The sequence below is a fragment of the Ursus maritimus genome, unplaced genomic scaffold, assembly GCF_017311325.1.
Source record: "Ursus maritimus isolate PB19 unplaced genomic scaffold, ASM1731132v1 scaffold_16, whole genome shotgun sequence".
Classification (NCBI taxonomy): domain Eukaryota; kingdom Metazoa; phylum Chordata; class Mammalia; order Carnivora; family Ursidae; genus Ursus; species Ursus maritimus.
The window spans coordinates 56,211,208-56,228,278 of record NW_024424008.1 but is presented as its reverse complement, the minus strand read 5'-3'; the positions used below and the strand labels follow the sequence as shown (position 1 = coordinate 56,228,278).

Genomic DNA, 17,071 nt, shown 5'->3' with positions numbered 1-17,071 from the left:
TCAGCCACCATTTCTCTGAATACTATTTCAGCTTTATGCTCTCTCTTTTTGGAACTCCAGTGATACAAATATTGGGTCTTTTGTTATTACCCCACAGGTCCTGGCCTATATTCAGGGGTTGTGGGTCCATGGACCATTTAATTTGCAGAGACTCTGTGGTGCTATTTTGTGCTCTTCTCAGCCAGAGAAGCCTCTTTGTCCCACAGGCCTTAGATTCCCTTCGCTCAGTGCTTTTTGTGGTAGAGGCCTCCTGTCCTGTCATCTGGCTGTCTCAGAAGGAGGGGAGTCTTATGCCTGCTGCAGCAAAGATGTTTCCCATGCTGAGCTGCTTGTTCTGACTGGGTCCCTCTTTCTGTTGTTGCCTGGCCATTCTGGTATCTACCAGCAGGGAAGGGGGGATTTCAGGCCTAGAAGGAAAGGATAACTCCCCTCTTGGCCACTTATTATGAGTGGGGCTTTCATCTATCCCACTTGCTGGTGGTGTCTAGCTTACCTGACGGTGTCAGAGGGACTCTGATTGATCAGGGGTGAAAAATGCACATATCTGGGCTGTCTTCTGTTGCGAGGTCGAGAAAGGTCAGGCCTTGGTCTCCTTTTTCTATTGAATGAGGGGATATAAATGCTCAGTTATTGTGCTGTTTCTCTAGTCCTTCAGTTCTGAACCAATTCACCTTCCTCTTACCACCATTTACAATTCCCCTTTGGTTGTCTTTGTATTATTTCCAGGATTTGTAGTTGTACTTAGTGGGGAGGAGATGGGAGACACAAGTCTACACCACTTACTCTGGAACAACTTTTTAGCCCAATTATTTTTATATTTATCATAGCTTTCTGAATTATTTCCAATACTGCGTTATTATTTTTATATTAGAGATATCTAGATATTTCTATAACTTAGTAGATTTTGGATTGGTCCTCATGTTTATAACTTTTGTCTGCTTTATTATGGAGGAAGTTTTATTATCATCCCTATTTTAAGGTGAAAGGCTTAGGAAGAAGAGCCTAGGGTCAGAATCAGGCTCTAGCTGAGTGTACCCACTATATAGGGCTACTGTGAGCATTAAATGAAATAATACATATAATGCATTGATTAGCAGAGCATGCAAGTGCCCAGTGAATATTAATGTTAACTTTCTTCTACATAGCCCAACTTTTTCCTTAGTTGTTTAAAGTTCCTGGGGACAGAAACAATCTGTCTTTTGTTACCTTGTATCTTTATTATTATTTTTTTTAAGATTTTATTTATTTATTTGACAGAGAGAGACAGCCAGCGAGAGAGGGAACACAAGCAGGGCGAGTGGGAGAGAAAGAAGCAGGCTCCTAGTGTAGGAGCCTGATGCGGGGCTCGATCCCAGAGTACCAGGATCACGCCCTGAGCTGAAGGCAGACGCTTAATGACTGCGCCACCCAGGCGCCCCACCTTGTATCTTTAGGGTCTAGAACCGTACATGGTAATAAAAATTAAACCGCCTGAATAGCATTTCTATCATTTGTAACACCTTCATCTCCCCCAAGCCATGCTCTTTCCCCCTTTTCAATTTTCTTTGAACTCCTTGTGATTTCAGTTTCTTGCTTGAATTAGCTAGCTCATCTATAGCTTTCCTTCTCCTCTACCCATTTGCTGTGTGTACAAGCAGTAAGCTTCTCTGAATTCATATATTTTGATAATTGTTTCACGGTCATCTTATTCTTGTACAATGGTATAAATATTCATTTTATCCTGAAAATCTTAGGCAGTAATAATCACAGCCCCTGTGACTCGGAAGAGTATTTGTACCATCTATTTTACTTGCTTAGAAATGGGTCTACCTCCTAAGTACAGATTTTTAGCCAACTTATTCACTGTTCATATCAGATCAAGAAGCTGCAAGAAGTTCTAAATCTGATTCCAAGTTACTGTAATTTAAAACCAAACCTATGTGTAAATAATTAATATTTAAATCTTAATGTCTCTGAAATCTGCAATTTATATTGCCATGTAAAATAAAACCAACCTCCAGAAAACGTATTTACTTTGCTCTAACAAATTAAATAGATTAGAAAAACACTTTGAACTACTGAAATACGTATGTGCGCTCTGGTGCACGACGCACAATGAGAACACGTCCTGTACAAAGTTAGGAACAATATACGTCTGATACAATCCTCTGTGTTTCTTTGGGACTTCAAAATTTTCCCAATTACACATCTTCTGCCAATTCTACCATAAATCTGACATTATGCAGAACTGAAACTCAAGGAGTTCACTGTATTTAAAAAACCCCACAAACAATAAAGATGAAGGATTTATACTCACAGGTGGCTCAGAAAATGAGTAGGACTCATATGTGGGGCAGACAGCAGAGAACTCAAGAGAACTCTTCCTTTTGGCAGGAAACTTAGCTTATGAGATATCCTGATAACCAGAATAGATATTAAAGAAAGTTAACATTTCACCTAACTTTATTATTCAATTTTTTTCTTTGTATTGACTTTCTCTCAAGCCATTAAAACATGACCAGGTAGGAAAGTATCTGTTAAACACTACCATAATTTTGATTAAGATACATAATATTCTTAAAGTTTCTTTTCAACAGACAAAATATGCCAGTGGTTCAAGGATACATTAGATCCTTCCAATTCAATTTTATGCCATGAAAGGTAGAAGAACACAATGTGAGGTAATTCCTTGAATAAAGTGTTTTTAGTTGATTGAGACTCTTTTTTAAAAGCAAAATTATCTTTGTATTTCTGTAAAATTTAGAGAGAATTAACATCAGTGTCTCTGTACATTGTCCAAGTATAATCAGTGCCATTTCTGACAGTGGAGTTGCTAGTCTTCAGTGTTCCATTAAAGCAAATCACTTTTTCTGCACTAAGGTAGTTTACATTTTTGAATTTCTTTAAAATGGTGGTAAACTTACACAGAGTGAACCTCAATGAATTTTGAGAAGGCAAATACGCAGCAGCCATGAGAAACCAATTACATTTAGTAAGTTTGTATGACTTTAGAAGTATTGATGTGTTCGGGTGTCTGAATCCAGGTATCTTGGGGTGTCCAGATGTGCCTGGGGTCGACTGGGTACTCTGGTCAGAATGGTGCAAATTTAGGTAAGAGAATCTCATACAATCAATCAAACTGAGTTAATAGTTCTCTTGATATGAGAATATAGACTATATCTGATCCTAGGAGCAAAACGAAATCATAATGCTTAAGAAAATGAAGACTGGTGAATGATAAGATTAGGAAAATATAAGTGAAAAAAACTCCTCTTTTTCTAGAAAGACTGACCATGGTCTGTGACTAAAAGTTTCAAAGTTCCAATTCAATATTAAATACATTTTATAAAATTTCCAATGTTAAGCAGAAACTGGGTTCATTAACAAAAACAATTCTACAAAAGGGCAATATTGCTCTGATGGGACTGTTAACTCTACAGAATTTTTTTTTATTTAATAGACAGCATGGACTTCATACATATCCATTATCAGTGCTTTGAAAACCAAACAACTTTAAAAGTTAGCAGCAGTTTCTGCAAGTACAAAAATACACATTTATTACATTACATATGGTAGTAAAATTTGTCAAGATATATTATACAAACTCAAAGCATTTTAGATAAAGCATCAGTCTAATATATTATAGATTGACAGAGTATAATAAAATGACACGTAGTCTGTCTTCCAATCATACAATATAATACTTTACAGCAATATTAACAAACTATTCACATTAAGTATTACAGGAGTATCTAAGGGAACACAGAGAATAGGAATGGTTATGGAAAACCTCAGCATCTATTTTCTTCTATGCTTCAAATTGGGTGGATAATTTTCTACTCACCCATATGAAAGAAAAAAGGAGAGAACTATTATTTTGTTAAGTGGAGAAACAACTTCTTCCAGAAAGACACTCCAAGCCTTAAGAACTTTATTCACATCTTGCAGTTCCGACAGTAGTATGCCCTAAGGGTAAGGGGAGTGAATCCCTGTTGCCTTTATATATTATACCACAAAAGATGCATATGGACACTCAGGAGTCTAAATATAGGAGTGGCTGTTTATAAGGTAAAATCTACTTCACATCTGTGACTGAGATGGCCAGTGTCATGAAGGAGCTCTTTGGATACAGAGTTCTGAAAGTTAATTACAATGCTTAGGGCCAACAGGGCCATGTCCCGTAGAGGTAGGTAGCACCTATAGCTAATACTGAAAGGACTTCTACTTTATAGAAAACATTATTATTATTATTTTTTCTTCTATAACTGAAAAATGCAACCTTTAGGACAACAAGGAAAGAACATTTGACATGAAAGTTTCCTAATGGCTAAGAAAAATAATTTGGTGTAAGTTAGTTTGTGGGAGAAAGGTCCATCTGATGGTGAACTAAAGAGGCCAAATGGGTTCTAAGCAACTTCTTATAAGTAAGTAGTTAAAATGAAGGAAATGCACATCCATTCATGATTCTATCCCTTCTTACTGGCTGGCAAGGCCTAATAATCCATGGAGATAACCCAGGGGGGGTACTGGTATAATCTTTAAGGCAAGAGAGGAGAGAAGTATTCATGGATATGAGATAATCTAATGGTATATAAACCACGAATCATCTGGGACAAAAATATGTAAAACTTCTGGAGGTGAGAAAATCCAAAGCCAATGACTATCTGAGAAGGCCTGACTGCTGCTTTGGTGGGTGTTCCATTCTGTGACTCTTTATAACCTGAGAACTTTAAAATTCTCTCTCAACTGCCAATGACAATCAGAAAAGGGATGATTTATCAGTAGTTTTTTCTGGCTGGCTAATCTAAGAGGCAGGGCTGTAGAAAAACATGTTTCAGCAAAGAGGAGCCATGCTTTCATCCTATGTTGGCAACAACTTCGTCTAATACAGAAAGGACTGGTGTTGCAATCTCCTCCTGCACACTGGGACAGTGAATGCTGTCGGGAGGTCACCTTCTAATAGGAAAAGTTGCATTTCTGGAGAATGTTCCTAGCACAGGTGCCTTTGAAAAGGTTACCAAAATGAGCAACCATTTCCTTCTTTCTCCTCACAGCTCTATGTCCTGGAGCCTTTGCAGAGCAGTGGAACACCAATGGAAAAACAAATCAATGAACACAACCAACAAATCAACTATGATACTCATGGCTCTTGAATCAGTCTAGTTTATTCTATTCTAGCTGCATTGATGGGCTGATTCCTGGACTCTTCCTGTGAGGGCATGTGACTATAGCATGTCACAGAAATGTTACTGGCTTGGATTCAGGGAAATGCTTTACATGACTTCCTTCATTACTGGACATTTTTTTTTTTTTAGTACTTTGATTAGTGGCATTTTTCTTGTGTAGTTATTAAAAAACATTCCATGGAATGTGGATCTTTCTCTGCACCCTCCCCCTCTCTCCACAGTCCTTATTCTTCCCTTATAATATCCTGGCCTTTTCAGGATACTAATCTCATGTAAGGCATGTTTCCTCTATAGAAGATGTTTTCTCTGGTCCTCTGCTAGTATCTCTAAAAACACATGACAGGACCAATCCCATGCTCTAATAAGGAAAAGCCTCCCAAACAGGTGATGAAATTTTTTAGTCTAAACTTTTTGTCAAATGGTCTCAGTAAAGAGAATTCTTTTGTTGTCCTAAGTATTAGCAGTGATTATCCTTATGCTACCCATCCCATGTATTTATACAAAGGGGGTCATAATAATTTTGTCTCTATATCATTATTAGCCCAGTTTCTGTTCTTGTAGACATCAGATTCTTAGACTTGTCTCCGTTCTTGTACACATCACATTCTTACTGTGGTTAAATGTCTTTGGCTACATGTTGGTCCCCAGTATCACAAACCACTGTAGGCCCCAAGTCTGGGCTGGACAGATCATCCACAGACAAAGAGCTAGGTGAGGATCTCTTACAAGGCAGAGTACCTGGAGAGCACTGCTCACTATTCTCTCCATCCTTGTGTGACTTCACACAAAGCTTGAGTCCATCCTCCACCAGGCTGAATGTAGAGCTACAGTGTCTCTCTGAGTCCTGGCTGGGGTAAGAACTGTACCACTGGGCTGTTTGCACAGTTCCAAGTTCTTCAGGTGCCCTTTGGGGCATGTCTTTCTGGCTCTCTTGTAGTGGGTTGGCTTCTGAAATACCAGAAGCATGTGGAGGTGTCTCCGTGGGTCCTTTTAGAGAACTTACTTTCTTTTCCTCTGGTCTGGATGCCCTTGCCTTCTTTTTGAGGGACCAGTTTTTTAAACTGGCCACACCATTTCTCAACCATGTGCTTGGGTGAAGAGTTACAGAATGTATTTGTGAATGCCATTCTACAGTATCCTTCTTCGTATAAGCCAGGCGGCTGCTGGTCTGCCCTGATGAGGGACCAGGAGTTGCAGAAACAAGGCTGGAATTGCTAAAATCAGAAGAAAGCTCTTCCTGTTTTCTTTGAGCTTGAAAAGTGCAATCTATTGGAGAGGAAGTTTCAGTGGGGGTAAACACAGAGTGTTCAGAAATCTGAGAAAACGCACTGTCTTGGGAGCTCACTGATGAGCCAGATGGGGAAGTGCCGGGGGAGGACAAGCTGGAATAGCTAGTCCTTGGGCAAATGTTTAATCTTGGGGGTAAACTCTTCTCAGTGTTTTGGTTTGTGCCACTACTCTTGCCCACCTCAATCCCCATGACCAAACTCTGATTAATGAGCTTTTGCCCCTCCATCTGCAATGACTTGTGCCGCTTGAGATAATCTTCCTCTCCATGCAAGAGACCAGCTTCATAGCTAGTTTTATGTTGTTTCTTTGAATAAATTCCCCTGAGATAGGTCAGTTTGCAGTGCTGGTCATCCATGTTGGGCTCTGAGCAGCGCCGGTGTCTCCTTGAACCCTTGAGGGCATCTGCTGTGTGTGGTGGGGAGTATCCAGATGTATCTGCACCAAAGGGCTGGTTCCTGGGATGGTCCTGCAAGGATGTGTGACCGTAAGATGCCACAGAAATGGCCACTGGCTTGGATTTAGAAAAAAGTTTCACATGATTTCCTTCATTACCAGATAAGCTTTTCTTCTTAACATTTTTATTAGTGGCATTTTTCTTGGTATCAGTGCCTGCGACTAAACTCTGTTTAAAGTATGTCTTACCCTCTTCCTGGAGGGCCTGATTCTGTTTCAGATAATCCTCATCTTTTTGTGAGAGAATTGCATCACAGCTGGACTTGCGTAGCTTTTTCTGATAAAATTCCCTGAGATAGGAAAGCTTAGAATCTAGATAGTCGATGCTGGGCTCTGAGCAGCGCCGGTGTCGCCTCAGGCTTTTGGGAACATCTGCTGCAGCTGTGGACAGGTAGCTGGGTGTGCTCATGCCAGCTGGGGCCCTGGTGTGATCGCGCAGCGGGACCTTTGCGTACACTACTGCAATGTTCACTGGCTTGGATTCAAGAGGCCGTTCCATTTGAATGTCTTCATCTTTAGAACGGTCCAAGTCAAAGTCGCTCAGGGTTAAGACGCCTTCCACCTCAGGCTGGTCAAGGTCATAGTCACTGAGGGTTAATACAGAGTCCATGCTTCTGCTACCCTGACCAAGTTTCTTTACCAAGTCACTACAAGGAGCATCGACGTCCTCATTTAGCTCATTCTCCAAGCTGTCATAGGAGGAGTCATTCAGTTGGAAGCAAGAGATATCTGTCAAAAAATCAAACCACAATTAACATTTTTACTTACCAAAAATACATGCTGCCTTAAAAAAAAACAATCTATGGTACTTAGTTTGCTTTTCTTTTCATGGAGATTGTTCAGATTCCTACTCTTAGAAAGGATCTTTCACTCTCTTCCCAAAATAAAAAAATATGTTGAGTTATATTGAATTTATCTCAGTTCCTGAAGAAATAGGCTTTCTTACTTAAGATCTCCTTAAAGCAATGACGACATGTTGTTATTACTAAGAAATGGTACAAAATACAAAGGAATGAACGCCAGGTATATGCAGGCTCATGACTGCGGGTGAGCACACATGACTTGGTCTCAGAGAAACCATTTACTAACCCAAGTTCTTCAATGTTCACTACTTTATTTAATCTTTACAACAACCATAAGAGTTAGACATTATGGTTACCCATATTTATGGATGAAGATATTGATGTTCAGTGGCAAAAATGGTTATATGTAACTAATGAATCATTGAACACTACACCAAAAACTAATGATGTACTCATATGTTGGCTAACTGAATTTAAATTAAAAAAAAAAAAAAGAGTGATTGGTCAAAGATAACTAGTAATTGGTGTCCGGGAATTCGTATTCTGGAAGGTTGAATGGTTTCAAAATACCCCCTGACCCCACAGTGCTAGTTGTCTCTACACTGTTCCACAGCATGCTGAAGTGTCTCAGGGGGACACCTGGAGGAAGGAGAGGGGAGAGAAGACGAGGCCTGCCTCTACCCCTTCAGGGACTTCTTACTCTAGTTTCAGCCACAGCAGTTCTGCTATGTATGTAAGGGATTCTTATAAAGGTTTATTTAAAAAAGGTTAAAACATACCATTTGATGCTTCTGGAAGTTTTGGACCTCATCTTAAGCATTTCTTAACCCCACCACAGTGTTAACATGACCCGACCTATTAGCAGGTCGTCCAAGGAGGAGCAGAAACTCTAGGCCCACGACTGAGGTCAGAGGCTTCCTTCACCGAGCTGCGGCAGGCCCCAAGACACTGTCTCAGCATTTTCACAGACACATGTCTGTTTCTCACAAAAACCAATCCAATTATTCACAATACCTGAGGCATTCTCTCTCGTATCGCATCTCCCTGAAACCTGTCCCAAGAGGGAAGTGATTTCTTCTCCAAATATCCCACAGCAATTTTCAATTAGAAATTGTATAAGCAGAGAAACCTGAACAAAAAAGGAGAAAAACAAAGTGCTACTTTTCATATAGCATGTCTATAAAGCACATTTCATATATAAATCCTGATTTTACCAAAAATGAAAAAGAATCCTGAGAAAAATTCATGTCTGCTTTAAAAATATACAAAGCAGTTCCTCCTAAAAAACGATGATACTTGAAGGAGTAGTTTGGCTGTAGAAATTAATTTTAATTGGTGGACGAAAGTTCCTTGTAGCCTTAGCTCAATGCTAACATTTTTATACTAATACTACATCTTTAAAATTAGGGTAACTTGGGGCCCCTGGGTGATGCAGTCAGTTACGCATCGACTCTTGATTTTGGCTCAGGTCATGATCTCAGGGTGTGAGACTGAGCCCCACATTGTGCTCCTCACTCAGCATGGAGTCTGCTTAAGATTTTCTGTTTCCCCTGACCCGTCCTCCCACTCTCTCTCTCTCTCTCTCTAAATAAAATTAAAAAAAAATAAAATAAAATTAGGCTAACAAAGTATTCTCTATAGGGCATTTGGGGTAAAGAAACAAACTTTCTTATTAAAATTCATGAAATATCATTAGATAAAGACTTATGAAATGTATTTCATATGTAAAAGGCAGTTGTCATAAGCGTGGGAAGTGGGCATCCTCTGCGGGTTTCCTGTGAAATAGGGAGACAGCTAGAGAGAAAACTTGTATTTTGCCTCACTAATCTCTACCTATGCGTTTCCTTCCCTTAGGCTCCCTGGAGGAGGTGGGGGAGGAGGTAAGAGTTTATGAGGGAGCTCTGTGCTTCCACTAAGATGTACTGGAACGTTTTCTTAGTTTCTTTGCCGCAGTAGCTGAGGTGAAGGAATAGGCAGAGTGTTGGGAGCCATGGCAACTAATACCCCTAAGCCCCATATTAACTACCAGGCACTTAGAGGGGTGTGATTTCAAGTAACTGCGGTGTGAAGTAGGTTTCATCACCACCTTAGTTTTTTAGATGAGGAAAATGGATCAACAGAACTAATTTTATCCAAGATTATAAATACATCTGGCACGTGGTGGGGCTGATGAATGGGCTAAGTCCAAAGTCCTTCTTTTTTAATTATATCATCTGCTTTCTTATAACTCTAACGTTTAAGTCAGTCATAGTGTTTTGCCTCCTCGAAGGGAAAAGAGAAATAACCCAACTGCTATCACTGTTTTGCTCAAGAAATCATCTTTCTATAATCTACCAGGATAGGATTAAATACTCAATACACTCAAACTTATAAGGGGGTGTATTTAAGTTATTTAAGAAAATGTCTTTCAGAATTAATACCCTGAATTTTAGGTTCAAAATGGGGACTCAGTCCCCCAGGGCATAAAAATGAAAAACTTCATTACCTTTTTTGTAAATTCATTTTCTAGTTCTGGGCTGGAGGAAGTAGGAGGCCAAAGAATGCTTGGAGCAATACACACCGCTAAATTAAATGCAGTCATCTGATTGGATGAGGAATGCTGCTCAATGTTGTGTAATATCCCAAAAAGATACCTTAGGAGAACAACATTGGCTCTTGGAAGCTGGTCTAACAGCCTAAAGACAGAAAAACGCACTCTTTAAGAAAGACATTTCATAAAAAACTTGTGTAGATAAGCAACCCATGCTTTTCATGGGGAACCATGCAAAGCAAGAACACAGTTCAGATATGCAAGAGTTTCAGTTAATACGGTACATGCAGAGTAGGGACTGCCTGTACAGAAAGAATGAAAATATGTACAGGGGATATATTTATTTTGTACACTGTCTTCACAATCCAACGAAGATGCACAGCAATGCAGAAAAATGGCTTGTTAAAAACGCTGCCTGCCTGAAATATTTACCTGACATTAGTGCAATGTGTTTTAACTTAGGCAAATCCTGTAACATCCAGAATATTCTCAACCAAGACCCCCCCAAAATTTTTTTTTGATGAAATTAAATAATAATTACATTTTAGTGGTTCTTTATTTCTAAGTAGCAATACAGGAATTCTGTCTCTTGGTGAGAGCCCAAACCTTAACTATTAAGAGTTTCAGGTCCACTCTGAGAGCTTATGTTCTGCTCTACCAGCTTCCAAGGTCCATTCTCCCCCAAATTTCTTTTTCTCACTGGTATTACTTTCACATATAAGTCAGGCTTATAATAGTACATTTCCTACTGTTCCTATTTTGTAATTGATATGGGATTTTAAAATTATCATTCATTGAAAATTATATTGACTACCACCCAGAAAAAAGACATATATGCTGATATTCACAGTTGTTTCTTTTCAACGAAAGTCTGCAACCTGGGAGGGAAAATAAGGTAGTGTGACTCTTGCTGCATAAATGACACAGAGGCATTTCTTCAGTGTGATGGACGGATACGGAGTGCAGTTTTTATAAGGACAAGTTATAAAAGATATTGAAATAAACCAAGAGATTACTGAGTGTATTCAATGGAAAGTAAGGTGCTATCTAGCGTACTCCTCTGGGTTATCTGATTCTGTAGGGGTCCTATGCCTTTGAGCTATTTTACAACTCCGTAAATTGTCGACTACTGAAAGCACTATATCTAACACTTGTCTATAGACTTGAAAATTCCCTCTGGTGGAGAGACAGGATTTATTTGCTCCCCCTTCATGCTCCAGTAGAAAAAGGCAGTTTTGTATCTATGTGTAAATTCATTTCAGTGTTTCTGATATAACTATGTAAGTTGTGGTAGTTTGAAATCTCCTTCGAACTGGTAGTAAAACACCTAACTGGTTCTCTCATTAATTAAAGATTTAAATAAAAATATTCCCATGTGTTCATTTTATATTTGCACGAGTCTTAATTTAATTTAATTTTTTTTAAATCATCCTTTAACAGTTTGTAGGATACACAGTTTTAGACAATGAGCAACAACACAGAGAAGCTGATGTTCATTATCTCTGTATGGATTCCACTGAACCATAATGGAAGCATAGACAGTACCTATGACGCGGCTCTGATTTCTGGTATCTTCAAGAGTTGTACTATGTTCTACTGATAAAAAGTGTCTACCAATAGCAGTGTACAGATAATAATTCATATTTCAAAGTTGCTCAAGAAAAAAACTATACTAAATAAGCATATGCAGATAAATGATACTAGGATTCTTGGGGTTTTACAGAACTGGGAGTATTACATTTTGTTAATGGACATTTCTTTCCAATTCTTTTATAATGCAGGAAACATTCAGGAATATGGGTGGTGAGTTCTGCCAGCAATCTCCCTTTGCATGAGAATAGACAATGTATTCTTTGTGATAAGACTGAGGCTTTGCAACTCCCTTTTTCCTTGACACTTTTCAGTAGTTAACTGTCTCTCCACAGTACCCTCCTCCATATCTCTTTTGACCCACTGATCACGCTACACTGTAATTCTTGGTTATCTATCAACTCTATTAAGACAGTGAGTTCCTTGAGCGGAAGGAACTTTCTCTGAATGAATTCAGTTGCTGAATGAGATTACAAGGAGCTGTCTGGTTAGTTAAGTATTTACCAAAATTGAGATCATAAATTGTAGATTGAGTCTACGGTATTCGTTATTAGTTTAATGGGTGTCAGCTCCTATTAGATTCAGATATACAGAAGTGTACAATGGTCAAGCATTCTACGTTAATAAGATTAGGGAAAAACAATAATAACAATGATAGTGGCTAGCATAAATCTATTTTTAAACTGGCCCTCATAGATATGATTTTGATAGTCGTCATTTCTTGAATCAACAGGCTTATAAAAGTTTTCTTTCTAAGTATTTTTGAGACATGACTAAATTAGAATAATTACCTTTGAATTGTATTTATTTTCTCTTCATCATTTCCTTGATCCATGACAGAGACCCAGTGATCATAGAGATTTGATGAAAAAATACTTCCTGGAATATTTCGTAGAAAATCCTTACACAGAAGGAAAATAAATATTTTAAGTCATTATTCTCATGCTAAATATGTACTGGGGAAATCAGAAAGCAAACATTTCGTTCAAAAGTTAAGTCCTCCCTTCTTTGGCACAGGGAGCTCTGTGCCAACTCTGCTGTTGTGCGTACATAGAAACACAGGCTTTGATTTTTGCCTAACAAAAACCAGAGGGAAACTGGAGTCTGGACTATAGTGGGAAAGATAAGGACAACCTGTTTGGGCTGAAATCTCATTTGGGTACATTTTAGCCAACTAGTACAACATGACAGGGTCTGGCAAACCATCCTAAGTCCTTTTTTTCTCGCTCTCAAATCACCAGTTCAAAGAAATGCGCTAAGACCTTTGTGAGGCTCCTAATGTGCTAGTCAGTCATCTGATCATTCTGCATGTATTTGCACCAATGTGCCAGGTACTGTTTGAGGGGCTAGGGACAGAGAAGTGAGTAAAACAAAGCCCCTGTTATTTTGGAACTTTATATTCCAGTGGCACTGGTGAACAACTCCATCCAGGGGTACTCAGTTTCTCCTGGCATTCCCCTCATTTATTTGGGGAAGGGGGAAGAAGCATTCCAGGCTATGTATGGCTGTGCTCTGGGGGCCTGGACAGCACCCACATGCCTGACGCATACTCAACACGTCCCCTGTACATTATCCTAGTCTGCTAGGATACAGACTGAGTCCCTAGTCTGCTGAGACTGCCGGCAGGGCTGGGTGTGGTGAAACCAGACTATATCACAAATAGGATATGACCAAGGGTATTTGTTGTTTGATTTTTGTCTATAAAAAGCTTAAAAATAAATTAAATTTGGTCCTGGACCTATATTTATTTGTGTTCTAGGCCAACTCTCTTTGTTGTTTTTGGCATAGTATTAACAAGGCCAGGCTTGCAAAGTCTGATCTCTACCTCAGTAAACATTAGGCAGAAAAAACTCAATTTCAGGCCTAAGCACTGTACCCATAGTCTTGCAAATTCCTGCTTACAACATGGAGACAGGTGAAAGTCTATAAGTGAGCAGTTCGAACTCTCACTGGAAACCCGAGTCAGCAACTTCACCTATGTATGCCTTACAAATGGCAACACACAACCTGTTACTCTTGTGTCGTGTTTCTATTCCCACTAGGGAAAGCTGTGGCATCTGACTGTTAACACTTTGCTGATGAGATGTGCATCTTTCCCAGTGTGAGCTCCTCCAGGGAAGGCACAGACCCTACCTTCTTCTTTGTACTCCTCAGTGCCAGAGTCCCAGACACAGTAGACAGAGGTCATTACTAAACTGTGGCTGTTCTTCACAGGGCCACATATTGATGAGGAACAAGGGAAGGCCAACTAACTGTAACTGAGATTTTAAGATAATTTAAAACACCTCCTTGTAGTCATGTCACCTATTATTATACATTTTTTTTTTAGAGTGGTTAACAAGTAGGAAGAGATTGCTTTAAAGTCTTTCTTTGTTCTATTGTATCTTCTGTAGAAATGTACTTGGATTCTTGTAATTGAGATGTGTCATCACAAAAGTCATCCCTTTTGGGTAAAGCTATTGAATTTTCATAATTCCAAACTAATTTTAGTTGCTGCACCTACTTTAAAAGTCAGATTTAGAAGAGGCAAAATCTGTTATTTTAAACTGGGGCAGTGACAATAGTTCTCTTTTTAAATCTCAGTGGAAAACATACTTATGATCTGTCTTGAAGAAAAACATCATTAAATCTTAAACCTACACTTGAAAGATAATAACTCGTAACATCTCAATGAACTCTCCACAGCTGGAATAACAAGTTACGAAATACAACCACCATCACAGCTGAGAAAGGATGTGAGCGCTGGTTCTGAATTACAATCACCAGCTCACAGCACTCAAAGGAAAGTCTCCTCCCCTCCAAGAGCAGAGCCCGGGTCGCCAGCAGAACACCCAAATTAATTTGAGATGAGATTCCTGCAGGATTAAAAATGAACTTTCCCTCAAAGGTCCAATGGATCAAAGTTACAGTGTCTCAAGCAATTTTCTTCCCATAACAGTTTAAAGAGTTAAGCTTATATTTAAGCAAAACCAGCATAAGTAAAAAATTAAAGGAAAACTTAAGTACCACTTCCAGATAGTCTTAAACACAAGAAACAAAACAACCCAAAAGCTCAAAAACTTTTGGCAAAAAGTATCTTCTTTCCTGCAACCACTTGGAAGAAATGAGAGTAACACACAGTTACAAGATTACAAAACTTCAATTATTTGGAACCCATTTAACCAGATTTTTCAATCATTTGTCTTTTGCTTATTTTTGTACTAGTGATATTTCTGTAATTTGAAATACAATTTGACTCCTCTAGAACCATATATCTTGATAATAGCCTCAAAAATTTAGTACAAAAATTTAAGTGTGGTGCTGTAAAGAATAGCATAGTGAGGAAAATTTTCTAAAATGTAGGCTTTAACTTTTTATTTTAAGAGATGGAAAAAGCCTAATTATATGAAGAAAGAAAAGAAAAATGCATTGTGCATACATATCCTGCACATACATCTGGCTAAGCACACTGTACATATCTTTATTGTATTTCAGGATTGAAGAGTAGTCACAAACCCTGTGCAAAACAGATTAGATGACCCTAGCTCCAGCTCTCCATTTTTTTGAGTGATAGTTTATTGCAAAAGTCTACAGCAGGGGTTAATAAGAGCAGATGTGGCTCATTTGCCAGGAAACAAATGATTATTCATCACGTCATGAAGTAAGATTCCGTAAGCAGCTGAGCAGGAGGAGGGACATGCAAGGGTCTGCTTCACCAGGCTTTCCTCCACCCCTGGCCCTGGGGCATTCCAAGTGGGCTGGGAGCTGGGAGCCTGACACAGGTCTGCAGAAGCTATGGCTTGGGTTGAAACCTCTGCTAAAAGCTGATTCTGACTCTAGGTTTTCAAAACATGTGAGGCATTTGCAAGAATGTGGGGAGGAAAACATTTTAGAAGAGTTCTAACTCAACTATGGATGTGAGTTAAGTAACCATGGGGTAAAGGGTAAGAACCATAAAAAATGCCAAATGTTGTAAGGGTTTTATAAAAGACCCAGATGTTGGAGTCATTCCTACTCTGCTTTTACTTTAAAAAGGCACTAGGGGACAGGGGAAGGCACAATGACTGTATAAGTGAATGGAATTTTCAGTGGTCTCTGAGCAATTTTTTGTTTTAATCGTTAGGGAAATGTTTATTATGGTAAACTCTGTTTCAAAGTTTAATACAAGTTTATTTTTGAAAATTTGCCTTTATTAGGAAGGGAATGAGACTGTGAAGGTTATCATAATCAGAATGTTTATTTTGGTAAATATGCTGTGTGTGCTTTGATTATTTTTAATTTAGTTTATTTATTTATTTTTTGTATGGGCTGGCAGAGTGAAGATGAGAGTGGTGTGGGATGAAAAAATTTAAAAAGTGTATCTGACATGCCATATCATTATGGCAGGGGCTTTTAAAGGGCAATGTTGGCTTTGTGAAGTGGGTTTTTTAAAAATTTTAAACACTTTTTAGATTCTTAATCCATTATGGTTCTTTGCAGCCAGGAAAAATGTTGTAATGAGAGAAACCAGTTGTCTCTTTCCAGAGCTACACTGTGGCGTAGGTGAAGGGAGAACCTTTCCTACCTTTAAGACAGATGCTATCACAAAAACAGATTCACAGTCTAGGTGTACTTCAACTCCAGAATTCAGTTTCTCTTTTAGCTCTCTGCAGGATTTCACATTGGCTGATTGTCTGAAGATCCCTTTTGTGAGTGGTCCTTTTTGATTAAGAAAGAAAAGCATATCCTATAAGGAAGCAAAGGAAAAAACCAAAATGGCACTTCACAGATACAAGCACGGAAAGACATACTTGACCACTCTGGCCGCCAAAGGCTAGGGTGTCCCAGGGGAAAAGCACTGAAGGAGGGGCTGCTACAAGGACTGAAGTCAGTTTGTGTTTTGGTATCTCTAAATCTCTTTCTCCTACTTATTCTTGCTATATCCAACACCTAAAACATTTTACTTTAATGAGACTGTCTTTTGTTCAATGAACCAACAGCCACTTTAAAATCAATGTTCTCTGACTGCTTCAAGGTCCCTGTAAACTTATCTCCCTCCTTTCCTCACTCCTCTTATACTATTATTCTCTAATTTAGACTCTTTCCTCCAAATATGGAAATATTCTTGCCAGACTCATTTTTCACTTGCTTGTCTTTCTTTCTATGTGACTCCATACCTCATTCTACCTCCTGTATTTACTTCATTCTTTCAAAATCAGGCTAAAAAAATCACCTCTTCCAGGAAGCTTTCTCCACTCTACTGCATTGTGATCAATCTTTCA

The 17,071-nt window shown here is 38.8% G+C and overlaps 1 protein-coding gene across 1 annotated transcript in view; it reads right to left on the bottom strand.

Moving 5' to 3' along the window:
- Positions 1–3,402: 3,402 nt before the first annotated feature.
- The window catches only part of ARHGAP20 (Rho GTPase activating protein 20), a 127,095-nt gene continuing 113,426 nt past the window's right edge, over positions 3,403–17,071 (bottom strand). Inside the window, exons 11-15 of the mRNA XM_040631242.1 lie at positions 16,375–16,536; positions 12,623–12,732; positions 10,197–10,386; positions 8,726–8,840; positions 3,403–7,637 (exon numbers count right to left, since the gene is read on the bottom strand). Of these exons, the coding sequence (XP_040487176.1) occupies positions 5,782–7,637; positions 8,726–8,840; positions 10,197–10,386; positions 12,623–12,732; positions 16,375–16,536 (2,433 nt within the window). The 3' untranslated portion in view covers positions 3,403–5,781. The remainder of the gene's footprint in view (positions 7,638–8,725; positions 8,841–10,196; positions 10,387–12,622; positions 12,733–16,374; positions 16,537–17,071) is intronic.